Raw genomic sequence first — 26,829 nt, 5'->3', positions numbered from 1 at the left:
CAAGTAGGCTCTGTATGTTCATCCGGTTACAGGTAGGAGGCTGTGTTCAAGGTGTACGAGATGGAGTTTCCACCGATACCGGACGAGTCCCTACAGCCGGAGTGGTATGGGACAATGCTTCGTCCTAACTAACTCATGTGCAGGAAGGCTACTGGGAGATCGGTGTCTACTAGGTTTCGAAATGACATGGATGAGATCGAGCGCCAGGAGCTGCGGTGTGGCCTCTGCAGGCAAGTCAGTCATACTAGGAGGGGTTGTACCAACCAACCCACGAACGAAGCTTAGGGGTGGTAGTCCTTTTATTATTGTTGTTTTCTTTTATTGTAGTTGTTTCGTTTTATTCTACTTATTTTCTTTTAGTCTAGTTGTTTCCCTTTATTATAGCTGTTTACTTTTAGAAGAGTTGTACTAAATCCTTTCACTGGCTGTTGTTTACATAATATATATGTAATCCTTGCCGATTTCGGAAATGATGAACGATGTTGTCCCGAATACATTTTATTATTGTTGGTGTCACACCCTTAGAAGTTCCACCAAATTTTTTCATAATAAAAACAAGATCATTATAAAAGGATATACATCAACAAAACATATAAGCATAAAGTATACAATACAATTTTGATATTCTGGTACATAATGTGTAAAACAAGATACTCGACCTAATAAACAAGCAACACATATACTATACAACTTTAATAGCCTAGGAAATAAAGTTAACAACAAACAAAAGTCATCATCGGTGGTGGGAATCCTGGTAGTGGAGCCGATGCCCAGTACCATATGGCGGAGGCTGAGTCTGGCGCTAAGGTCGGCTAGGTCGAGGGTCTGCATGAGGCATGTGCTGGAGTCCAGGATCCTGTGGCTGCTGCAGAGGGGTGGAGCAGGTGTGATATAGTAGCCTCTGGAGCCAGGAACGGGGGCATACTGGTGGACATGAGGCTGAGGGTGAGACGGTGGAGCTGATGGAGGTGTCACCTGAGGCCGTGATGAAGTCAGCAAGAGACCATAGTCATATGACGGGGGTGTCACATACTGGGCACCCGGTCTCACCCCTGCCCTGTATGACGACTCAGAGGTAGGATATATCTGTGGCATCCAGATTGAGGTCTGCGCGGGAGCAGATGGGTGCTGATACTATCCGACACTCTGCTCCCTGCCAGTCTGAAACTGGTCCGCGAGGTGTTGCATCGATGTCGGGTCAGCGGTATGAAGTTGGAAGACATCATCAAAGTATATCTCCTCAACCATCTGCTCCTTCTGATGGCTGCTGGATGGGCCTGCATCATGCCAGTCGGGTGATGATGTGTCCCAGATGGCCCGATGCTGCGGACCTCCTGAACCGAATGGATCACGCGGTGCGGGGGGGTGGGGTAGGTGGAGGTGGAGGTGAATCATCGGCGCCTGAGGGGATGTCTCCATGGTCCTCATGTATGTCGAACTCCGCCTCCTCGTCGGACTCTATGTCCAATCGCGCCCAACGAGACCTGACCCTCTCCTTCCTAACCCCCTCGCCTAGTCCGCGCTCTCTTGCACCCCTCTCCCTCCTAGTATGCGGCCAAGTGTCCGCCTTGACCTCCCTCACATGCCTACGCTGATCAGGATGGTCCCGAGGAAGGTGTAGAATGTCCCTCGGTTGGCTGGCAGTGAGCTGGACATCGGATGGTAACTCGGCTAGCTTCGGGTCCTCAAGTATGTCCTGGCCTGACAAGTGCCTAACCTGGCAAGCGCCCCGCCACCAATCATAATACTCCTGGGTCGGTCTGTAGTCAAATGTGTGCTGAATGGAGATCCTGTGGCCAGCCTCAAAACATGAATTCTAGCTATTGTACTAATCGTGAAGTCTGTCAGGCCACCACACATCCTCACCCTGCCCCGTGAATGTCAGGAACCTGTCAGAAAGACAAAGAAATAATAACTAATCTGATGGGGTCACTCACTACCCTCTTTAGTCTTTTTGCTTTGTTATGTTATCTTATTGGCCAAAGCAACAAAGACAAAGACAAAGCTAAGAATATGATTCGACGGTGGAGAAAGTATATTTATTTGTAAAAGTTAAAGGATGTTAATGCTAAGCAAAATCAACAATGGAAATAATGCAAGAGCTTAAAATTGCACGTGTGATGATTGTAATAATTTAAGTCTACGTTCAGAAAAGACAAAGATAAATAAGAAATCAGTCGGAACCTGTCAAGGTTGACCGAGGCGTCAGGCACCGGCTGCTCTCCATTGAACTGGCACTTCACCCGGTCAACTTAGTAAAACTGGACAATGTTAAGGCAGACGATGGGGACGACTGACATTCATGTCCCCCACTCTTCCTCCTCGACAAACCAAGGGTGGCACAGAGCCTGTAGAGCAGGGTTATCGTACTACGTCCAGACAAACTGAAATAACAGTTATAGAATAAATAAATATTTGATATCCCAAAAGGTAAATAATGTTCCAAACCACAAAATTCAATAAGTGCGTACTTCTACTTAAAGTTGCACCAAAAACAAAGTCTAAATAAAGTACTAAATTAAAAAAGTGGTCATTTCAACCGTGGTGCTAACCTCATCGAATTGTAACTAGTCTATCGCTACTCTCCATCGCAAAACCCTTGCCTCATGTTGGTCTCTGCTCTGCTGCTGCAATCCTATCAACCTGACACCAATCAAAAGAATAACAAGAGTTCATTATGCAGAATGTCATAAAAAGTTACAAATTGAAAACATAATCAAGACATAAATAGTTATTACCTCGCAGCCATGGGATACATGAAAATCCCTCACTCTGGTGGACACCACTGAGAAAATCTCTGGTATATCCAGGATAACAACAGCGGAGTGCAGTCAGCGATGTCCGTGACCCCCTTTGGTGTGCTGCCGAGCACAGTGACTGATACGTCCAGGCCAACACAGCCGAGCCCCAAAACAACGCACGGCACCACCCAAAGTCTTGAAGAAGTGGTAGACGCAGATGGACCAAGTTGTTTGACTTGTCCATCATCAGATAGCCTCCAATTAGTAACATGATGTAAAACCTAGCATACTGTCGAAGGGTCTATGGGTCGTCCGTCAGTGGCATCTGGCGGACATGGTCCCGCGGCCAAACAAGCTTCAACGAGAACGACTCCTTCCTCTGTGTCGCCTGCTGTGGAGCCACCAGAGGCCTGGCACTGAGCAGCCGCTCTACCAACTCCCACATCTCTGTGCGGTACCACCTGTAGAAGTCACGGAAGCACCTCCAAATGGGTCCCCATGTGCACGTAGGTCAAGGTGATACGCCACGTCCTGTAGGGTGATAGTGGCCTGACCTCACAGCAAATAGAACGTGGGGTCTCCGGATGCCATCGCTCCACGAATGACGTAATCAAGGAGTTGTCGAATGTGAAATTCTTGAGAGGCACCGTGTCGCCAAATCCAACCTCCCTCAGATACGGGACGATGGCGTCGGGTGGAGGAAGGGTATGACTCACTCGTCGAGGCAGGAGAAGGCGAGACCTTTGACAAAGAAAGATATATTCACAATTATTAAAAAATAAAAAATTGTATAGGTCCATCAACATATCAAACTGTCTTGACTATTCTATACATTTGCCTAACAGAATTTTACACGTATATACTAACTGAATTTATGCCGACACCACATTTTCGGTTACTGTATACTTTCTTAACTAATACACATTTCCTGATTGCATTACGTGAATTTAAAACATTCAATAAAGTAATTAATAATCTAATCAACAAAGTCTAACTTAACTTAATAATCTAGTTATCAAACTTGGCTAGTTACTAACTAAATTAATAATTATGTAGTAACAACTTAATACACGAAAAATAAACTAGAGTTCCAAATTTCTATCAGTGACCTATTTCTAGTGATACAAACTGTATTCTAGTTCTTGGCAAGTATTCTAACCATGGCTACATATGTATACATATGTATATGGGATTACATAAAAGTCAAGATAACAGAACTAACCACAAAGTCGGCTGTCCTGGCGTAATGACAATTCTCATTCAGCCTGTTGATGTCCCAATCACGTACATCTGCGCGCGCCATTGTCGTATTACTCGATAATATGGATAAAATGGGGTAAAAGAGAGGAGAAAGCGGACGAAACGTTTAAATTATGGCCCAGAATCTTGCTGTCAACGACATCTATATATAACCGTCCCCCAGCCTTATCTCGATAAGCTTGTACGTATTTCGTTTATAGTAGTTTACACGGTAAACGAGATATATACGTGTCACGCGCACATGTCTTATCTCGTTTATAGTATAAACAAGATAAGGTTGGAAATGGATTTCGATAATAATTTTTTAAATTATTTATTTTAGTAATTAATATATTTATTTAATTATTTAAATAAAAAATTCGTTAAATAAACTTGTGTTTGAGTAATTAGCTATTATTATTTTTACTACAGCCAAAAAACTAATATTAATATGGACATATTAAACTGATACTTAAAAGAAAGAATAAAATTAGATTCACCACATGATAATAGAGAGTTTTTTAATTTTGATATGGGGAAGGTGCTGGTGTTTCGCAGCGTTATGGGATTTTGGGGTGTTTGACGGAACTGTGATGGCGTTGATGAAGAAATCGGTGGCACCGATGGGTGGGACGGAAATCGGTGGGACCGATTACTGCACTCTTAGGTAATGTCTTCTAGCACCCACAAATCGGTGGCACCGATTTAATATCCTTTAGCCTCTCCCTCTCCCTAGCACAAATCGGTGGCACCGATTTAATACCCCTTAGCCTCTTCCTCACACAAATCGGTGGCACCGATTCCTTCCTCCTCAAATCGGTGCCTCTGATTTCTTCTCCCAAAATTTCAAAAAACCAACGCCGTCATAATAGTGTAAATCACCCGTAATCATCATATCCCAGCATAACTCACACCCCCAAATCATATCTAAAAAAATCAGCCGATAATAGATCACAATATCAAAAAAGATACATGACATCTTTTTATAATCATCTAATTAAAATATGTTAAATTACTCAAAAATCTTCATTGTTAAATAACTAACTAATACTATAAACATATTTAGACTTTTTTTTGTTGTATAAAAGTAAAATTAGTGATATTTTTTAATATTGTAATTTTTGATATTTTTAAAAGTGTAAAAGATACAAGTCTGATTTCCATATTTTAAATTTTTTAATTTTTTTAACAAAAATTTCTTTATCTAATTTTTATATCTCTCATAAATTGAACGATTTAATTTCTATACCTCTTATTTCTCTAATTAAACGATTTTACATTTAAAAATAATATCCATCAATCTACATTTTAAAAAAACACCACTAGTCCTCTAATATCAAAAACAAAAAGTGACATCTCTACATGTCCTAACTACAAAACAAATTTCTGGATTTGTGTAGGTCTCAATGCTGCAGAAAATATTGTTTTTGATTTTCGTGCATTATAGCCAACTGTATTGTTTGTAAGCTTAACACCTATTATCTATGTGTAACAAAATTTAAAATCTACACTTTGGCCTAATTTTAAAACACAGCTTAACTAAATTCTAACAATATTTTGATGCACACTCAACACTCCCCATTGGAAACAATCTTTCTTTACTGCACGCGTTTAAAGTGAAGTTGAAGACAAGAGAAGACACAGTCATCGCACGTGCCGCTCCCACCACTGGGATTAGGTACGGTCAAGACCTCAGCCCTATAAGCCCCCCTCAAAGCCTAAGAAGCTCCCACTCTCCACTCCCATATATTTGGCACGCACCTCTTCATCTCTTCCCTCTCTCTCTCTCTAAGAGGTGAAAAACAAACTAGAGTCAGACTAGTCTAGAGATTCTTGTTAATTTAATTGTAACAACTTATAATTGGGAATTGAATAACTGTCATAGCTCTATGGAAACGGATATTCCGGTGGCCAATTACACTTACATGGGCAGGACTTTCACTCAACTCGCCCTCGCTGACCATTCCTCTTCCGCTTTCAGCGACTGCAACAGCGACAGATCTGGCGAGTTCCCCACCACTTCCTCACAAGCTCGCCGCCTCCTTATTGCCTGCGCCGCCGACAACTCCGATGACCTCATCACCCACCTCGTCACCGAACTCCAATCCTCTTCCATTGAAGACCAAAAACAAGCTGCCATGGAGATCAGACTTCTCGCCAAGAACAAGCCCGAAAACCGCCTCAAGATCGCCAAAGCTGGCGCCATCAAACCTTTAATCTCCCTCGTTTCATCTCAGGACCTTCAGCTTCAGGAATACGGCGTCACCGCCATTCTCAACCTCTCCCTCTGCGACGACAACAAAGACGCCATCGCTTCTTCTGGAGCCATTAAGCCCCTTGTTCGTGCACTCAAGACGGGTACTCCAGCGGCCAAAGAGAACGCCGCCTGCGCTCTCCTTCGTCTCTCGCAGGTGGAAGAGAACAAGCTGGCGATAGGGAGGTGCGGGGCGATTCCGCCGCTGGTAAGCCTTTTAGAAAGCGGAGGTTTACGAGCTAAGAAGGACGCGTCGACGGCGCTGTACTCGCTGTGCTCGTCAGTGAAGGAGAACAAGATCAGGGCAGTCAAGGCCGGGATCATGAAAGTGCTGGTGGAGCTCATGGCAGACTTCAGTGGGAATATGGTGGACAAGTCAGCTTACGTGGCAAGCGTTTTGGTTTCGGTAATGGAGGCAAGGGCAACGCTGGTGGAGGAAGGAGGGATACCGGTGTTAGTGGAGATGGTGGAGGTTGGGACGCAGAGGCAGAAGGAAATCGCGGCGGTTATTCTGTTACAGGTGTGCCAAGACTGCGTGATTTACCGTACGATGGTGGCGCGCGAAGGTGCGATTCCTCCTCTGGTTGCTCTGTCGCAGAACGGCACCAACCGCGCCAAGCAAAAGGTGAGTCACTCTCATCACTCCGACAATAAAATCCTGTTCCTGAATTTCATGTCTCCCATTATTGTGTCGTGTCAGTGTCACCACCCCTCTCACCACTCACCACCTCAACTTAGCTCCATGACACGGCACTCTCTACACTCCTTCTAAGTTCTAACCTTCCAAGGAACTCCCCTACCACGCCATTAAAACCCTGCATTCTCCACCGTTCCATTTAGCACCGCCAAAAATAGCTCTGTCTCTTTTATTTTTAACAATTTTAATCTAGAATTTTTGTTATTTTAAAACTTTTTGAGACAGATTGGTCGCAAAAAACTAATTTGTTAAAATTCAGTTTTATTCCATCCATTATTGTAACAATGATGAAAGTGATCGCTTTTTCCATGCATTTCCCCCTGTTTCTGGCGGTGTATAGACAATCACGAGGAATGTTAGTGGGCCAGCAATTTTGGTGTTTTGTAACCATCAATTGGCCATCAATAATGTTTTTAATGGTGTGAGATTACATCTAATGGTGGGAGATCATTTACTTTTGTTTTGATAGTTAAGTGCCGGCCAGAAAACACAAAAGTTGCTGACTTCCTAGACTTTTCCGACAATCATTGATCTTATTTTCTACTAGTGTTTACTTCCACATTTTGGCAAACTAATGAATTTTATATATATTCATTTTTATCTATTGCATCAGTTTTTTTCCAGATAAAAATGGGTAAAGAAAAGGAAGTATAAGGTTTCATGAGTTTTTTTCAAGTGTTATCATTTTTAATGTAGCAAAGAATAAGGGGCGATACTTTAATATTTTGATTGCGTGTCTAATGGGAGTATATTGTTAATTTTTGGGTTGCTTCTTGTTGGTGATTATGGTGACAGGCGGAGACACTGATAGAACTTCTACGGCAACCAAGATCCGGCAACGGCGCTGCTCCTCGTACATCATCATAATATTCCACCACCAATCATCCATCACAAGAGGGGAATTATGTATGTGGTTCAATTATTCAACTAATGCCCATCCCTTCCCTCCGATCCACAAACACAAACACCATGTATAATTGTAAATATCATTGTAATGGAGACAAACTTTGTAAATTTTCCATATATATCATCCCATATTCCCATCTTGTTAGTCGCTATTTTTTCAAGAGTTGTGTATCCACACCACTGTCTATGGACTGTGGTTCCACTATTTGTCTATTTCCCATGAAATCTGGAGTTCCATCCTTTTTGCTATTTGTGAGTTGCCTGTATTATATTGCTGTCATAATCAGCATAACTTAAATAGTTTTTGTTTTTTTTAACATACATGCCATCCTCTGCTTCTAATTTTTGTGTGTTTGTCATTTATCTTATCGTTCTGTTTATGTTTATTGTCTTATAACTTATTTAAATAATTTTGAATCTTAAAAAAAATCTATTTTTTCTTTTAATTTTAGACCTTATAAAATACTTTTTTTTTGTTTTAAGCAAAATTTAAAATACTTTTATTTTAATTTCTGATGTTAATTTGTTTAGTTAGGAAATTAAATTGAGTTAGTCTAGTGGTTAACTCATTAATCCGCTTAAATAAGTAATGGGATTCGAATCCCACCTTATACGCATGCATTTTGGCATTTCGGCTTATAACGAGGTAGAAAAAATAAAATTATAAAAACATAATTATTTAATTAATAAGAGAAGGGATTTCGAAAATTTATATTTTTATCTATTATTTAACTATCAACTTAATTATTTATTCTACTCCAACAAAATATCTTATTATCCTCTAACCTTCCTTAATTAATAAAACTTTTATTATATATATATATATAAAGCACTCAAAGTGATTCGTTGTAACTTGTAAAAGAAGTAAACTGTAATCTTTTTGAGGTATCATATTAGCTAGCTACCATCAGATGATCAGAAGCACATAATGTAACTCGAAACTTTAGAAAGCGGAAAGATTTTACAGAAACTAAAATACAGAACATCATTGAATAATCTTGTGTTTGTAGCTACAAAGAGGAATGTATCTACAAAATATGTTTAAGAATGACTTTATTGAATCATTACATTTGCGCGCATGAGAGAATTGAAGTTTATGACAATGCAAAAAGGAAGCAGTTTACACTTAACACAATAAATTAAGTTTTGAAATATCATTGCAAATACAACAGTATCATTATTTGGTTTTTGACTTGGTTACTTTTGGAAGAGTCTATAGCTATAGTAAAAAGAAATAAAGCGTTTTCAGTTTTTTCATTGTTTATTGTATCTTAAAACTTGTTCCACAAACAACAGGTATCATCAATAAAGTATTGATGATGCAAAGAAGGAAAGTTTTTTGAGGTCGTAACATAATAAACAGTATCATGCTATTTGTGTCAATGATTTCAATTTTGCATACAATAATAAGAATAAGAATTTATTTTTGACGCACTATCAATCTAAAGTAGTTTTACATGTGCATCAAATTACTTAATATCACATAAGTAAAAATGACTAACTTTCATATTGACCGCGTGAATTGTCATCCAAAAGAGCGAATGTAATTGTATGACTGTGTAAAATATTTTACACTGTCAGTACATTAAAATTAAACTCTAAGAATAAACCTATAATATCTCCGTACCCTACTAATTACTGAAGAAATAACAATATTGTTACATATTTTACAGACTCATTCTTAAATGTTTGTTATTAAATAAGAATTATTATATTTTTTGTTAGTTAAATAAGTCTTAGATCTTAATTTATTATATTTTATATCAATGACTCAAATTTAGAGTTTAGAATTTAAAATTTACGTTTAAAAATTTAAAATTTTAAGATTTAGAGTTTAAAATTTAGAATTTAAAATTTAGAGTATATAATTTAAGTTTTAGAATCCAAGAAGTGTCACACTTCTTATTTTTTTTCGGAACGCATTAGTATTAGTCTACTTTGCATATATATTATAATTATAAAATGAGGAAACTAAATAAAAGTGGTTCCACTAAGGAACCAATTAAGAGTGAAGCTAACTAGTTGAAAAATAAGTTTGTTACCAAGAAAAAAAAAAACTCTAGTATTCTAATTTTCGAATTTTGAAATTAAATATAAAAGAGTTGGTATATACTATAGTTGATTCTCTAGATTTTTTGAAATAAAAGTATAGGATTATATATGTATTTTTTTATACATTATATTTTTTATGATATAAAAATAATTTTTTGATTATTTTAATATTAAAAAATAAAAAATATATAAAGAAATCATACATAAAAAAAAACAAGTATAAAAGAAGATAAGGTGGGGGAAATTTATGGTTTGAACTTTGAAGCGATCAAGTCCACATGCTTCGCGTGGAAAAAGGACGACATCGACAATCAAATGTAAAGTTGGGGGAGGGGGTCCTAAGAAGCTTTGTTTGCTAATATTTTTATGATATTATTATTCTCCTTTTTTTCTCCACAATAAAGAAACCAAAAGTCCAAAACCACACATCAATATGACACACACATATATATTGAAATATTCTGTTAGTGATTAGCGGTTGGACGTTTGGTCATATCCTCAATTAGTGTCATTGTTTGGGGTCCTACCTAATTGCTTGGGTCCCTTCTTTGACGGCTGGTGGACTAAACCTTTTTTACTCCAATTGGCTTTGTCTTCAATAATATTATATATCTTGAATAAAATTTGAAAATATTCGTAGTGATTTGACTTTGCCCAGTCACATATCGTTTTCATGAGATGGACCTTGATTTTCATTTCAATATAAACGGAAGTTAGGAAGATAGTAAATGCATGCAGCTAATTAATGGCTAAAGCCTAATATATAACAACACTATTCATGTTCTCTCCTTTTGAGTAATTAACTATCTTTTCAAAGAATTATGAATTTCTTTATAATGATTCTCCTTGTAAGTTTGGTTTCATAATTTGATCAACTGGTTAGTTCTGTGCTCTTTAATCATCAGTGGTTCAGTTATTGAATTGAGTGTCGATATAACAGTGCTTATAAAAGAGGAGTCTTAGGGGTCAATAACTTTTGTGATTTGTAGTCATCAAGTAGTTATTAATAATGTTTTTAATGGTTTGAGATTTTATCCAATAATGTGAAATTACTCATTTTTTTTATTAGTTATATGCTGACCAAAATTTAATAAAGCTGTTGATCCTTAAATTTTTCCTTATTAAAAAATGTCATACCACGCAGTGTATGTACTTACCACTCGTTGGATATTGAATTGCCTTTTTGTATGTGGACTTATTTCATTCTTAGCTGATCGTGCAATGCCTATAAATTTATAAATTTTATATACTAAAGTAATAAAATTTTATTTAAAAAAACTAAATTTAACAAATATTATATCATATTTATATCAAATAAATTTTTTTAAAATAAAAATAATACCATATAATATAAAAAAATATTAATTGATGTATAAAAATGTAATATGACATTATTAATTTCACTGTAAAAATATATTTTTACTCATTGGGAAGTTAACTTGCAAGTTACTGGCAATGAAAAAATTAATAAGAATGAATATTGTCACTCTAATTTTGATAATATTACTCATCTTTTTCATAAATTATATAGCATACGGTATAAAAAAATTATATATGCAGTAGTATTATAAAAAAATAAAGTGAAATTATCATTTTTCAAATTAATTACCCATCATTGTTGATGATGCACGTATTAGATATTATATATTTGTGTATGGTTATTCATATTAATTTTTTATATTTTTTAACCAAATAATTAGATATTAGAATAATTAAATTTAACTAATTTGAGTTGATTTAATAATTAATTTATTAATTTGTTTAAATAAATGTAGTAGTTTAAATCATGTCTTGTTTATATTACAGTCTAGACAAATCTTAAAATAAAATTTCAATCTATGACTGATTAGTCTTTCGCCTTTCGCTTGGAAAATACTATGAAAAACTGAAAAAGAATAACAAAATTTATTATAGTAGAATAATCAAACTTATAATAAATGAATAATCAAATTTGTTTATAGTAGTATAATAAATTTTTTATGAGATGTTACACGTCTATATGCAGTGGTTAATTGTCAGATTGATAGTAATTTTGTGTGTCATGTAATATAATTAATTATTATATATCACATAACCTAATACAACAAACAATATATTTTGTAATAAAAGAAGAATCAACAACAAACAATAATTGCGAATTTGATTTAGTTTATCTTCTAGCTGCATGATGGGCTAATCTTTATTGAGTTTCTGTTTATATCTTTCTTTTATCTGGTCTTTTTCTTTTGGTTCAACTACTACAATTACGAAGTGCTATTGAAGAGCCTACCAGAACAGTCCAGAATGAACGAAAGAAAACTAACATTTTTGTTGGTAAGAGATAAGACTCCTAATTAGAGTTGCAGAATTTAATTCTCACAAATATTCACTTTGTCAAATTCTCTCCCTTTTAATATATGCAGTTGATTTTAGTGGTATATATGCTTGAGTCTCCTTTAACAAGGCCTTGAATTATTGTCTTGTAAATAGAAAAAGGAAAGTTGGGAGAATTAATCTCACTATGATATAAAATGTCCATGGCTCAAATAACATTTCTTCTTCTTATTATTATTTCGGTATACAAAAGATTCATTCGTTGACAAAAAAAATTCCTGAAAGATCGATAAAAATATCTCCATTATATTTTTGTAAATAACAAAGAAACTTTTATATTTAACAAACGATTTATCGATTAAATCTAAATTTTTGTGGTAATATTTGAATAAATATTTAGAGGATGCATAAAAAATTCGGAGCAAAATTTGATCTCTAGATTTTTTCTTTTTATTTTTCAAAAAAATGTGGTCATTCACAAAAAATATATTTTTAAAAAGTCACTTTGACAAAAAATTAATAAATTTTAAGAATAAAAATATCTTATTGTTCTAATAATAATTACAAAAATTTGCTTCAAAATTTGATCTCTAAAATCGTTTTTTAGAATATATATTATATCTAGTTTTTATTGTTATATTTTTAAATTTTTCAAAAATTTATTTGTTGTTAGCATTTTTGGGATTCGTTTTATTAGTAATGTGAACTTTCAAGTACAATTTTGGTAGTTTATTTTTATTATTATTATCTTACATTTTTTTTTGAACATCTGGCATTTTTTTTTTAATTTTAGTTCTTGGGTCATGAAATAGCCATTCCGCTCCCGTGTAACAAAAAATTTGTTGGTAAATTAATGAGAAGGAGAATTAGCCCACTTACAAACAACACTACTCCGTACCGACCCAAATGAGGCACCTATCTTTTTTCTTTTTGTGTAGTGTGTACCCATCTCTATAACTCTATTGACCAAAAGATAAATTTGAACAGTCTCTGAGACAGACGATCATAATGGATTTTGGGTTTGGGCGGATAAGGGTTACGGACCCGGGTAGGATTGGTCCAACACCCAAAAAACCATCATCATTTGTACTATGTATTTGCAGATTTGCCCTTAAATATAAAAGATTTAACTAATATATACTCTAACCAATTTAGATTGGTCGAATAGTCAACTCATTCGCCCACATAAATAAGTATCGGGAGTTTAATCACACTTTGTGCATGTCGCATTTGGTGAGACACTGAGACACAACTTATAAGACATTGATTTTTTATTCTTTCATCTTTATTCAATTTTTAAATTTTCAAAATTTGTCCTCCTATCTTTCCAAACCTTTTTTGAATAAAAGGTAATTCAATCTTTTCTAAATATTTGTGTGTCTTGTTCATTATTTTTGACAAACATAATACATATATACAAATATTTTATGTCTATGTTTTTAATATCGGTGTCTTTGTATTTATGTCTCATCTTATACATCAACCAAACGGAGCCTTAGATTCGCGACGGATTAATCCTTAATTTATTGGAGAATGCCGTAGACAAAAAAAAAAAAAAACAACTAATATGTACTCTAATATATATATATATATATATATATATATATATATATATATATATATTAATAAAACTTTTTAAATATTTTCTTTTAATAAATACATTGGAAATCTAAATTTTATATTTTTCTATAAAAAAAGTTTCAATTACTAAATTTAACATATACCCAAACTGAACTCAAATATTAATTAACTACTAACTAATTTACATTAATATTTAGTTATTATGACATTTAATCTGCTCGCATATAAAATTTGACTAAATGACTTAACAATTAATTAATCATAATAAGCTATATGTTGACACACTAAAAATAGGATGAATTTTTAAAAACAAAGAAAAAAATAAAATAATATTAGAACCATGTTTTTTATACATAAAAAATAAACCATCAATTAATAATTATTATAAAAAATATATTAAAATAAAAATATTATCTATATTCAAAAGTTAACCACTAAAATTAGTCAATAATATATTTATATATAAATATATATTGTTTAATTTATTTTCAATGTATACTTATATTTTAATATATATTTTATATTAATAATTAATTTTAATATATATTTATTATAATTAATATTAAAATATATAATAATTTATACATTTAAATATAAATACATAATAATTTATTCCATAGCTATTTTTATATTTACTAAATATTTTTATTTTTATAATATTGTGTATTCTTGTAGAAAAATATTAGAAGATGAATAAAATTTATTGTTTTTTATTAGTAATTAATTATTAATATTTAAAAAAATATAGAGTAAATATAAAGTTAAATTATTATACTAAAAAAACTAGATTAATAATTAAAAATGTGAAAAAAAAGGTACTAACAATTGTCTCGGACACTGACTCTTAAACAACGATATCTTTGGCCGAATAAAACGAGAAAGCGCGGGTGAGGTGGAGGTGGAGTAATGAGACCGTGAAGAGTGGCCAGTGGAGTGCGTGTGTGTCCGTAAGCCCCGGCCTTGTTTACTCTTTACGTGCAAACACGAGAAACGGGAATCCCGTTCCTTAGGCCTTAGTCCTATAGAAAATCAAAGCAGTTCTAACCATTTTCTATTACATTGAGGGATTACAGGCTGGCCCCACAAACACCAAGATATTATTTTTACCCCACCACTTACTTCCATTGACTCCCTCCACTGCCAATTATGATTATAAAACATGATGATATTTGTAAGAATGTTATTTATATATTAAAATTAATTATTAGTATAAAATATATTATAAAATAAATTAAATAATAAAAAATATTATAAAATATTAAAATTTATTATTTTTAATTATTAATTTAATTTTTTTATAATTTATTTTATATTTTTAAATATTAATAAATAATTAATAATAAAAAATAATAAATTTTAATATTTTTTTAAATAATAACTAAATTTAATATTAATTTTAGTGTATGTCTAACATACTTATTATTGTTATTATTATACACTTCCATTTCATGTGGTTGTTTTAATTATTTATGCGCCTTACCTACTGAACTTAGAGGCTTACTCCCACTCTTTTATTCTTGCTTGGGTTGGGGATGTTGTTCTACCACTTGACAGTTAAGAAATCAGAGCAGTTAAATCCTGGCCGTTGATATCGCTTTCTAAAAAAAAAAACCACTTCAGCTTTGAGTGAGCATAGTGGAGACTGGAGAGTATAATAGTTTTTTATAATTTGAGCAAAGCTAGCTAGCTCTGTGAAAAACCAAAGAGAATGGAGAATTACCTGAATGAGAATTTCGGAGAGGTGAAAGCCAAGAATTCATCGGAGGAAGCGCTTCAGAGATGGAGGAAGCTTTGCTGGCTTGTTAAGAACCGCAAGAGGAGGTTTCGGTTCACTGCCAACCTCTCTAAGCGATTCGAAGCTGAGGCTATCAGACGCTCCAATCAGGTTTTGTTAATTGTTATGCTCTTTTTGTCTCTCTTTCCAGATCAAGACAAAATCCTAATTAAATGTGCTAAGTAACTTTACCGATTTCGATCCGTACATATTCTTGCGCATTTATGATTAACCTGCTAAATCAATTTCAAAACGTGATGTGCTACATTTGAAGTCAAAGCTAGCTGATCTGATCTTGAACGGTCATTTTGGTCAACCGAATGTCAGTGATTAGATTAATTGAATCCTTATTAAGTTATATTGGCGCTAATTCTACACCGATGCAGACAAATGGTTATTGGTTAATCTCAACCAGAAAACTTAAAATTCAGTGGTCGCTGTGTTGTGATTCTCCCTTTGAGTATGATCAACTTAAGGCACTTGAACATTTTAAAAGCTGATATTGGGATTGGAATGAAGAAGAAGAACCTCTTAAGATGTTGTTGCCTTTAACTTTTTTTTGCAAACAAGGGAGGTAGAATCAAAGAAACGAATATAGGATATGGATAACGAATTCTTTGCTTGGCTCGATCCATTGTCAATTTTGTATCGGTTCCTTTTCTTTTCCTCCACATGCTTTATAGTTTATCTGATGCTGTCAAAGTGTCAAACATGTTTATATCGAGTTTGGTTTTGTTAGGACTGGATTTTTAGGATTGGGGGTCAAATGTAGTATACTAACATTAATTGAATGGTGTTATTAAGTGTATTCTTAAGTTCGTGCTTTACACTATTACTAAATTGGAAAGTTGTTTCTCGCTATTACTATAATATAGGTTAAATGGCACGTAGAGAAAAGAGATTTGACCATTTAAACATTGTAAAAATAATCGTAAAATCTCATCATTTCTCTTTCCCGACTATAAATTGTAGGAGAAATTCAGAGTTGCAGTGTTGGTATCGCAAGCTGCTCTTCAGTTTATCCATGGTATGAAATTTAGATTGCATGCATTTTTTTTCTTTTCAAATTGTTCGAAAAGCTTCAGTTTGCTTAATATGAAATTATTCCCCCCCTCCAGGTTTAAGTTTGTCAAGTGAGTACACTGTACCAGAGGAAGTTAAAGCTGCAGGTTTTGAAATCTGCGCCGATGAGCTAGGATCAATTGTAGAAGGACGCGATGTGAAGAAATTGAAAATTCATGGTGGGGTTGAAGGAATTGCTAACAAACTCGATACCTCTGTCAATGATGGCATATCAACATCTGAGCACATTCTGCAAAAGAGGAAAGATATTTATGGAATTAATAAATTCACGGAAAGCCCACCCCAGGGATTTTGGGTTTATGTATGGGAAGCCCTTCAAGATACAACTCTTATGATACTTGCTGTATGTGCTTTGGTCTCTTTGGTGGTTGGAATAGTCATGGAAGGATGGCCCAAGGGTGCACATGATGGACTTGGTATTGTTGCAAGCATATTGCTTGTGGTGTTTGTTACTGCCACTAGTGATTACAGACAATCCTTGCAGTTTAAGGATCTAGATAAAGAGAAGAAAAAAATTGTGGTGCAGGTCACCCGAAATGGTTGTAGACAGAAGCTTTCAATATATGATTTACTTCCTGGGGATATTGTACATCTTAATATTGGAGACCAGGTCCCTGCTGATGGGCTTTTTGTCTCTGGTTTCTCTCTGTTAATAAATGAATCAAGTTTGACTGGAGAGAGTGAACCAGTGAATGTCAGTAACCTAAATCCTTTTCTTCTCTCAGGAACCAAAGTTCAGGATGGATCGTGCAAGATGCTTGTGACAACTGTTGGAATGAGAACCCAGTGGGGTAAACTAATGGCTACTCTAAGTGAAGGGGGAGATGATGAAACTCCACTGCAGGTTAAACTCAATGGTGTAGCTACTATTATTGGGAAAATTGGCCTTTTTTTTGCTGTTGTGACTTTTTCTGTGTTGGTCCAAGGACTGTTCAGCCGCAAGCTGCAAGAAGGATCCCAGTGGACATGGTCTGGTGATGATGCCATGAAAATTGTGGAGTTCTTTGCTATTGCAGTTACTATTGTTGTCGTTGCTGTCCCAGAGGGTTTACCTTTGGCTGTTACATTGAGTCTTGCTTTTGCCATGAAAAAGATGATGAATGATAAGGCACTTGTTCGTAATTTGGCTGCTTGTGAGACAATGGGCTCTGCCACTACTATCTGCAGTGACAAGACTGGCACACTAACTACTAACCATATGACTGTTGTAAAAGCTTGCATATGTGGGAAGATTAAAGAAGTAAAGGGCTCTAAAGTGCCTTCTGATTTCTCATCTGATATTCCTGATTCTGCTGTGGCAATTTTACTTCAATCAATATTTAACAACACTGGGGGAGAAGTTGTAAAAAACATGGATGAGAAGGTTGAGATTCTGGGATCACCGACAGAGACTGCACTCTTGGAATTTGGGCTGTCACTTGGAGGTGATTTCCACAAGGAGCGACAAGCAGGGAAACTTGTGAAAATTGAACCATTTAACTCTCTAAAGAAGCGCATGGGAGTGGTTCTACAGCTTCCTGAAGGTAGCTTCAGAACACATTGCAAAGGTGCCTCTGAAATAATTCTAGCTGCATGTGAAAAGGTTGTGAACTCAAATGGTGAGGTTGTTCCCCTTGAAGAAGACTCTATCAATTACTTGAAGGATACGATCGAAAAATTTGCTGATGAAGCTCTCCGGACCCTTTGCCTTGCATATGTGGATATTGATGATCATTTTTCAGTTGAGACTCCTATCCCCAATCGAGGTTACACATGTATAGGAATTGTGGGTATTAAAGATCCTGTTCGCCCTGGAGTTCGAGAGTCTGTTGCCATTTGTAGGTCAGCTGGTGTTACTGTTAGGATGGTTACTGGAGACAACATAAACACTGCAAAGGCTATTGCTAGAGAATGTGGAATTTTAACGGATGGAATTGCAATTGAAGGCCCTGAGTTCCGTGAAAAGAGTGAGGAAGAATTGCTTAAAATAATTCCAAAACTTCAGGTATATACTAATAAATAATAATCATGTGATTCAATCATTTTCCCCTCTATTTTCTCCCCTATGTGGTTTTTTTAGTATACCATGTTGCCATTTACTGAGAAGAAATTTGGCTAACATGTGAGATGTCTATATTTCAGGTGATGGCTCGATCTTCTCCCATGGATAAGCATACCCTGGTGAAACAATTGAGGACAACATTTGAAGAGGTTGTTTCAGTTACCGGTGATGGTACAAATGATGCGCCTGCACTTCATGAAGCAGATATTGGGCTTGCAATGGGCATTTCTGGAACTGAGGTATGCCAAGAACTTCTTTTATAGAGATTTGAAAACCATTATTGAAATTCTGTCTGGGATATGCATTCCTACTTTTCATGAGGAATTAAGTGGCTATGCTTTGCTCTTTTTTATTTCCAAATCAAACTTGATTATATTTAGATAGAGCTTTCAAATATGGATTACTGAAATTATGTGGTCATGATAGCATGGGTAAATGATTCTGCATAATTTTGTTTATGCAACAATTGTCAAAGTCTTTGGTCAAACAGATGATCCATGCTTCATTAATAATACTCATTTTCTCAATTTTGAACTTCATCATTAGTATTATTTATACTAAATCATATGTTATAAAGCTGTTTTCTTCCAATTTCAGGTGGCAAAAGAAAGCGCTGATGTCATAATACTGGATGATAATTTTTCAACTATTGTGACTGTGGCCAAATGGGGCCGATCTGTCTACATAAACATACAGAAATTTGTGCAGTTCCAGCTAACTGTAAACATTGTTGCTTTGATTGTCAACTTCTCGTCTGCCTGTTTGACTGGTAATGATAATGTTCTCCATGTTTTTGCAGTAATTTCTTAGTATACTTGTCTCACTCATAGTTACATGAATACACCAATTAGGTAGCATACCGCATACCAATTCATCTGCGTACCGGAATGTCATATGTATATTTTCCCCGTAAAGTATTTTAGATATGGCGTACCGGCGTACCGCATATTGCGTACCCGTTCGTATTGCATTCCATGTAACTATGGTCTCACTTTTTCCCCTCACAGGAAATGCTCCCCTCACTGCTGTTCAACTTCTATGGGTCAACATGATTATGGACACTCTTGGAGCACTTGCTCTAGCCACTGAACCTCCTACTGATGATTTGATGAAAAGACCACCTGTCGGTAGGAAAGGAAACTTTATCAGTAATGTGATGTGGAGGAATATCTTGGGGCAGTCTCTATATCAGTTTGTTGTACTTTGGTTCCTCCAGACAAGAGGAAAAGCAGCTTTTCATCTTGATGGACCAGATTCAGAATTGATATTGAATACACTCATTTTCAACTCATTTGTGTTCTGTCAGGTAAACTTAAGACATTACTGCATTCGACAGAATTCAGTGTTTGTCTTTTGTGTGCAATTACATTCTGGGCAGGGTTTGGCATGCAGTTTCCTCTCTCTTTGAATGGCTATTACTACTGATGCTTCAGCAATTTCTATTTGCTTTATTAAACACAAGTGAAGCAAGATGAATTCTGTGCCATTTTTGCGTTTTCTTTCCTACTTTTTATGTATAGTACATATCAGAAATATTTATCTTTGCCAATAATTCACAATTTTAAAAAGTGCCGGGTTTTAATGGTCTGCTGACTTTATTGCACGTAGTAATCCACACTGAAATTTCCTGTGTAAAAAATGCTCCGACTATGATCCCTGTAATATGCTCTCTGATTATGCTTTTCAATTTACTGCTAGGTTTTCAATGAGATCAGTTCCAGAGATATGGAGAAGATTAATGTTTTTGAAGGTATATTGAAGAATTATGTGTTTGTAGCGGTCCTCACTTGCACTGTCATCTTCCAAATCATAATTGTCGAATTTTTGGGCACCTTTGCAAACACCTCCCCACTTACCTTGAAGCAGTGGTTTGGTAGTGTTTTCTTTGGAGTCCTTGGAATGCCAATTGCAGCAGCTTTAAAAATGATACCTGTGGGATCTACCTAAAGTCGATGCAGACAGATTAGGTACATTCTTCCTCATTCTGTGTTCTCAAACGTATACCAAGGATCTTGTTTGCATATTGCCTCTTTAAATAGAAACCAATTTTACCAAGTCTTCTTTGTGGGAAGTCTGGTGGGCTAACAAATTAGAGGAGGCTAAACTTGCTACTTGTTGCTGGAGTTGGAGGAGAGAAAATATACATTTTGGATGCTTGTTGTGACTATTTAAAGTTATATAAAAAACATTTCATACAATGAGGTTAGTTTGTGTTATACAGGATGTAATTTCTGTTAATTGGATTTATTTATTATTCTTTATGATTTGTTGTAGCCCGCCTACAGTTTCCTTTTATTTATTAAGTAATCACAGATGAATTCCTTACAAAGGCTTGTTGTTCATGTTCTTTGCTGGTAATGCCGTCAGACTTTTTTGTGGCTGGTTCAAGGAAATAGTGTAAAGTTGAAATTATCATCATCATGGATATCGAAAGATCAAATGCAGGTTTCATCATCCAGGTGGGATTTAAGTATTTAACCGAGAATTTAGTTTGGATTTCTAAGCGTCAGATAATCCCAAGTGAGCTTACTCTAACCACATTGTGGATAACTCTCTTATGAGATTCTAAAATGAAAAATAAAAACTAAAAAATAAAAATAATATGTAATTGATTTATTCTTATATAATGATGAAAAGGAGTGGTATTTTTACTCATCGTTGACTTGAGCTTGTATCGAATGGGATTTAATAAGTTACTAGTTGGCAATTGATCTGGGGAATTTCTTGAGGTTTGAGAATTGAGAGGCACCTTCCATGGTGGAAAAAATGTACTTAGATTGCCTGGCTATGAACCGAGGGCAGGGCAGCTTAAACTATGAATTTACAGGATATCTGTCATACAGAGTAGGATACCACTCAAGTGTCTGTCACCACTAGTATGCTGGTTAGATCCGCATCGAGTACCCATATTGAAGGCTTTGACGATATTTTAACTCATACATGGTTCACCTTTCCGTTATTATAAGGACATGATGTCCACGCTCAACGGATTTTACATGAAGGAAGAATGCTTTATCATTTGCACGTGGCTATGGAACACGAGTGGGAAGAGTTACTACATAAGTACAAATGCATAAATTCCCGTCTTGGAATTTAAGCTCTTTTTTTGTTTTTTTAAACACAGTATGCTGTTGCTGTCTATTGATCAGTAAATTTCCACCAGCAGCTTGATCCAATTTAATTTTGATGCTGCAGTAAGGCAGGGATGATTGTGAATTGCAGTTGTTGTAGAGGGGAAGGGCAACGTCCTTTATGCAGTAGTGGATAAAAGTACACCAATTTATATATAAGTTTTAGATTGTATAAGCAGATTATAAGCTTCTCAAGCTCCAAAGGAAGCAAAATTGGTTGCGTTACTTTGGTAGTTGTGGCTGCAAGGGAACTCCTATTTTTCCAATCATGCTTTTTCCGAATAGTAGTTGGAGTGCTAACTCCTTTCATTTGCTGGGGTTCCACAATCTACACTGTTAGTTGCTCAAATTTTAATATTAATAACCAAATGAATAAAGCTGTTAAAAAGAGGGGGAATGGAGTTCCACAAGGACAACCTTGACTTGTCTGTGTTTTTGACAGGTTAAACAGTGAAAATTATTCAGATACAAATGAAGCACTGCGTTCCTTCCCGTCAACTTGGAAATTTACTAAGAACGAAAACCATTAGAAGAATATGAACATGGTTTCCGAAGTTTCCCTAGTAAGAAACCAAGTACTTCGCAAACATGTCTTCCTTTAGTTGACCACCAAACATGTCTTCTGTGGTGAATAATAGGCACTGCAGTGAAAACTTCGCACCGCATTGGTGCTTGTTTTCTTGACGGTGAATTTCATTTCAAGTGAATATAAAAATATAATAACGTGGTTGCAAGTGTGACTTAAGAGCACTATGCTTGTTAAAGAAACTTCAGTTTGTATTGATCAGAAGAGCATGTATGTCATCTCAAATCAACCTCCATCCACACAGTGTAAGTAGTTGTTGTTGGCAGGCCTCTGCAGCAAGACGCCAATGTGTCCTAAATCACAAGACAAGGCAAGTTTTGCGGAAACTCAGAGGCAGTTGTGAACAGCACAAGTACCACTCTGACCACTCATCCCAATCATCTCACGGACTTCTAGTTGACCCTTCAATATCTCACCGTTCATTCTTTTCCATCGTAAAGAAACTATGTAGCATTTTGCAGAATATAAATAATAATAATAATTTTTATTTTTTGAGATATGACCAACATTATCAAAACTGATGGAGTTGTATATCTGGCTTCAGATTATTGGTCACATCATCGTATCTCATGGGGGTGTGAATAAGTGTCAATATCCAAGTTTGACAAAATGCCTCCCCCTAACACTCATAAAAAATTAATGACATTTCCGTATTCAAATGTCCTTTACTACTCACATACTTGTCAAATCGGAAAATAGCGAGAGAGACACGTACGGTATGGTAAGTTCTATGGAAACTGAAAAGGCACAATTATAGGCAACAGAATATAGCACATTCACCGCATGATTTGGTAGAGATCCGTAGATTAATACCACAATCCGTAACTACTTTCGATCATTTATTATTATTTTTTTAACCAATTAATTCGCTGGCTTCTTTAACAACCTCAGTTAAATTCTCAAGTCAACATGGCGTAAGTTAACGAACCGGACCGAAAATTAGTGCAAATCGAATCGAAAATTACAATAACCGATTTAAAAACTGAAAAAATCGGTTTTTTTTTTTGTTTTTTTCTGACAAAACTGATCGGTTCGGTTCGGTTTTTGGTTGGCTCGATAGAAACCAAATCGAAGATATGCATCCATTTCAATGTTTTAACCATTTTAACCTTTAACCTAACAACAAAAATTCCTAACCCCTAACCATTTCAATGTTTTACTCTTATTATTTCAGTTTATTGACTATTTTAAATCTCTAATTATTGTGATTCATATTTTGCTCATTAAAAATTAAAAACCGAAAAAACCGACCGAACCAAACCGCTATTGATTCGGTTCGGTTCGGTTCGATTGTTGTAAAAACAACAAATCGAATAGTTGTGTGTCTGTAGGAACCGAACATATCAGTTCGGTTAGTTTTTTGTCCAAAACTAAACCAAACCGAACCGATAACAGCCTTAGTCAACGAGTACTTTCATTGGAAAAAAGAAAAAAAAGACATTTGTGATTTATGTCACTTTTCTTTCTTCTTCCTAGTAAACATCTAAGGATGTGGCAAATGTAGAGAAGTCTATTTCTCCAATCCATAATCAAGAAGCAATAAACACAGCAACCCCATAAACAAAACCAAGCCAATAAATTTTGCAAGCAATGAAATACTGTAGGTCCATATCTTGAAAGCAAGTCCGAAACAGTCAAACAAATATTAATCACATCCATCTTTGAAAAAACTTTTGTGATGGCCAAAATGCAACACAAAGTCACCAACCATCCCCGCAATCACACCAACCGAATTCTATTTTCCCTTTTTCCACCTTTTTTGAAGACATTGCTAAAGCATCCATCAAAAAAGTAGGTTGCAAGCGACATATGACAATATCCGTTATGAATTGGATATCAAGGTTAAAATGACCAACATTAAAAGAAAAAAAAATAACTATACAATAAGAATAATTGAAAGAAATAAAAAATTAATATAAAGGTAAAAACTAAAAAGAGCATTCTAGATCTTCCACTTGGTGACTTGACCACTTGAACATGCAGCCCAAAACCTGGTTGTTTTATTGCTGTTTAGTGTTTACCCCTTCTGTTACTTCTTTCCTAGCTGGTTCATCAGGGACACATCAAATCAAATCCTAAATAATATCTAGAGCTGTAACAATCGATACCTTTCTCCATCTCTATTTCAAGCCAGCCTCAGGATGAGACTATAGACTATAGAGTGAAAAGTGACCCTAAAAGATGGACTCTTCCTTCACATAAGTTTATTGATACTTCTTTTTTTAAAAAAAAAGGAAAAAGAAAAAAAAAGAATTAATTGAAAATATTGGAATTCTTTTTTCTCCCTAGTCAAGTCCCTTCCCTTCAGAACTTTGATCATCATTAAATGAGAGTCTTCTCCTCTTTGTGACAGCAGCAGAAGAAGTAATTAGAGAGCTCTCTATCATGTCAATTGTTGAAGGACTAGGCGTATGCAAAACGTTATTGTCTCTTCTTGTATTATTCTCCTCTTGTAATCTTTGAATTAGATTGTAGCAGGAAAATACATCTTTCTGTGAAGGAAAAACCAAAAAAAGAAAAAAAATTGCAGTAATTAGTAATATATCTTTTCTAAGATCTTGGTGCTAATGAAAAATAAATAAATAGGAACTCACAGGATCAAGAAACCTATGTTGAGGAATTGAACTAATCTTCAACTCTACAGCTTCTATGGTTAGTTGCTGATCCAATGACACCAAAGTAGCTGCAGCTGCAACAACAGATGGTTTGTGATCCATTATGCTCACCTCTGCAGAAAGCAACACAACATACATTTGCATTAATAATCAGAAATTAAGTGTAAAAAGAAAAAGGTCATTCCAATGCAGAAAAAATTCACCTTTGATTGTGGTGAAGATGAGTTGCATGGTCTTGGAAAAAGTGGTAGTTGGTGGGGGTTGATTGCAGAACTTTGTAATGAAATAAGGAAGGAAATCATAGGGGGTTATAATGCTCATATTCCAATCCAATGTGGTTAGCACCAAAATCTCCATTCTCCTAATCACTTTGCTCTCAAAGCAGTAATCTTTTGACTGAAACACTGATAGCTCAGGCACACTGCATTCTTCCATCTTTGAAGCCAAAGAAAGGCATGCAATTGATAGTAATCGGATTGCCCACTCCTTTTCACTCTGCACAAAAACGAAGAATTCAATCAAAAAAGGTAAAAACTTTTAAAATTAATCACCTTCAAAATTTGAGCTTACATCAATGGACCGCTTGGAAAGGAACCGATCGAAATATGTGACAGACAAATAAGCCGTTTGAAAGCGAAATCCCAATGTTGCTCTTGTCTGGACTCATTTACCATTGCAAATTAGATACAAAATTAAGCCCCAAAAAATTCAAAATTTTCTGATTGCAGTTTTCATTAATAAAGTTGAAGCAAAAAATTACAAGGAAAGTGTGAATATTTTGCACTAACTTTGAGAATCCAATTGATTGCATCTGTGCGGGAACGTTTCATCCAATCCTCAAACACAAAAGTCTCATCTTTTCGGAACCCAATACGGATCTCTCTCTCAAGCAGAACCCCCAAATCCTCATTCTCTGAAACACCTTGATGATCCATTCCTGATTGAAAGGCAGAGTATTCTTCATCTCTTTCCAATTCCAAAAATGTTTCTTCTTCCTCACAAAGAAGGTTGCACGAAGACAGATCGTCCATGTTTCTGGTTCTATTCTTCATCAGCTCCTAGAGATTTCACCAGCTGAATCAAATCATCAACTGTAATGAAAAAATATACCATATAGCACAATTTTATATTATTATATTATATAATTTTATTATAAATGGTTGACTCACATAGGACTAGGAGTAGAGCTAGCATTAAGGAAGGAAAAAAAAAAGATTTGAGATTGAGAGAGAAAAGAGTATAAGGACTGAGGTGGATGCTATGATTTAGCTGAAATCCTGAAGCTGATGTAGCAGTTACAGTTTGAACTTTGAAGACAATGATTATAATAATAAAGATATAGTAGCAATAAGGATTAACATTTATGTCCGGATTTTAGTTTCTACTCGAAATTATAAGAGGCTTTTTATTTTTTATATTGGATTGAAAATGGTATTTTTTTTAGAATTACAGAATCACTCAAGTATTAATCTTAAAACGTGGTACTGATTGATTTAAAATATAAAAATAGAAGGGTTCAATTTCTGAGAGTACAAAAATAAAAAATACATAGATCCGATTTTTGTACTCCTATTGTGCTCTTAAAAATTGGATCCTTTTGATACAAATTAAAAAATTCTTAAGGTTTAGTTACTTTTATAATTTTAAAAAACATAAAAAAATATCATGTTAATATATATTATTATATTATATAATTTTATTACATTATATAATTTTATTATTTGAAATCAAATCATCAATGATAATGAAAAAAATATTACATAGTATAATTTTATATTATATAATTTTATTATTTTGAATTAAATTTTTAATAATA

At 35.0% G+C, this 26,829-nt stretch overlaps 3 protein-coding genes across 5 annotated transcripts; 2 read left to right on the top strand and 1 right to left on the bottom strand.

The window, feature by feature from the left end:
- The first annotated feature begins 5,344 nt into the window (after window positions 1-5,344).
- On the top strand, window positions 5,345-8,179 carry LOC112766294 (U-box domain-containing protein 3). The gene is made up of 2 exons (XM_025812204.3): window positions 5,345-6,859; window positions 7,727-8,179. The coding sequence occupies exons 1-2, from the start codon at window positions 5,870-5,872 to the stop codon at window positions 7,796-7,798; spliced, it is 1,062 nt and encodes a 353-aa protein (XP_025667989.1). The 5' UTR covers window positions 5,345-5,869; the 3' UTR covers window positions 7,799-8,179.
- Window positions 8,180-15,197: 7,018 nt separating this feature from the next.
- On the top strand, window positions 15,198-21,010 carry LOC112767435 (calcium-transporting ATPase 1). Its single transcript, XM_025813294.3, has 7 exons — window positions 15,198-15,668; window positions 16,530-16,584; window positions 16,676-18,624; window positions 18,762-18,920; window positions 19,279-19,450; window positions 19,689-19,987; window positions 20,380-21,010. Exons 1-7 carry the CDS (start codon window positions 15,492-15,494, stop codon window positions 20,626-20,628), a joined length of 3,060 nt encoding a protein of 1,019 aa, XP_025669079.1. The 5' UTR covers window positions 15,198-15,491; the 3' UTR covers window positions 20,629-21,010.
- Window positions 21,011-24,206: 3,196 nt separating this feature from the next.
- On the bottom strand, window positions 24,207-26,345 carry LOC112767436 (cyclin-D5-1). 3 transcript variants are annotated; one of them, XM_025813297.3, is made up of 6 exons: window positions 26,183-26,345; window positions 25,802-26,071; window positions 25,584-25,670; window positions 25,217-25,508; window positions 24,993-25,126; window positions 24,207-24,890 (listed from the first exon to the last, which is right to left on the bottom strand). In XM_025813297.3, the coding sequence occupies exons 2-6, from the start codon at window positions 26,063-26,065 to the stop codon at window positions 24,684-24,686; spliced, it is 984 nt and encodes a 327-aa protein (XP_025669082.1). In that variant the 5' UTR covers window positions 26,066-26,071; window positions 26,183-26,345; the 3' UTR covers window positions 24,207-24,683. The 3 variants fall into 3 exon arrangements, with proteins under 3 accessions (XP_025669082.1, XP_025669081.1, XP_025669080.1); XM_025813296.3 differs by having other exon boundaries at window positions 25,802-26,104; window positions 26,183-26,321; XM_025813295.3 differs by having other exon boundaries at window positions 25,802-26,087; window positions 26,183-26,318.
- Between the last annotated feature and the right edge of the window lie 484 nt (window positions 26,346-26,829).

This window comes from Arachis hypogaea, chromosome 17 (assembly GCF_003086295.3).
Source record: "Arachis hypogaea cultivar Tifrunner chromosome 17, arahy.Tifrunner.gnm2.J5K5, whole genome shotgun sequence".
Taxonomy (NCBI): domain Eukaryota; kingdom Viridiplantae; phylum Streptophyta; class Magnoliopsida; order Fabales; family Fabaceae; genus Arachis; species Arachis hypogaea.
Note: the sequence above shows the minus strand (reverse complement) of the source record. Positions and strands in the feature narration are given on the sequence as shown.

Coding starts and splice junctions, on each gene's coding strand:
- LOC112766294 (XM_025812204.3), top strand. CDS start 5,870: ATGGAAACGGATATTCCGGTGGCCAATTACACTTACATGGGCAGGACT. Junction 6,860..7,726: donor CCAACCGCGCCAAGCAAAAG/GTGAGTCACTCT, acceptor TTATGGTGACAG/GCGGAGACACTGATAGAACT.
- LOC112767435 (XM_025813294.3), top strand. CDS start 15,492: ATGGAGAATTACCTGAATGAGAATTTCGGAGAGGTGAAAGCCAAGAAT. Junction 15,669..16,529: donor CTATCAGACGCTCCAATCAG/GTTTTGTTAATT, acceptor TATAAATTGTAG/GAGAAATTCAGAGTTGCAGT. Junction 19,451..19,688: donor CTCGTCTGCCTGTTTGACTG/GTAATGATAATG, acceptor TTCCCCTCACAG/GAAATGCTCCCCTCACTGCT.
- LOC112767436 (XM_025813297.3), bottom strand. CDS start 26,065: ATGAAGAATAGAACCAGAAACATGGACGATCTGTCTTCGTGCAACCTT. Junction 25,509..25,583: donor TTTCCAAGCGGTCCATTGAT/GTAAGCTCAAAT, acceptor GTTTTTGTGCAG/AGTGAAAAGGAGTGGGCAAT. Junction 25,127..25,216: donor CATCTTCACCACAATCAAAG/GTGAATTTTTTC, acceptor TGCTTTCTGCAG/AGGTGAGCATAATGGATCAC.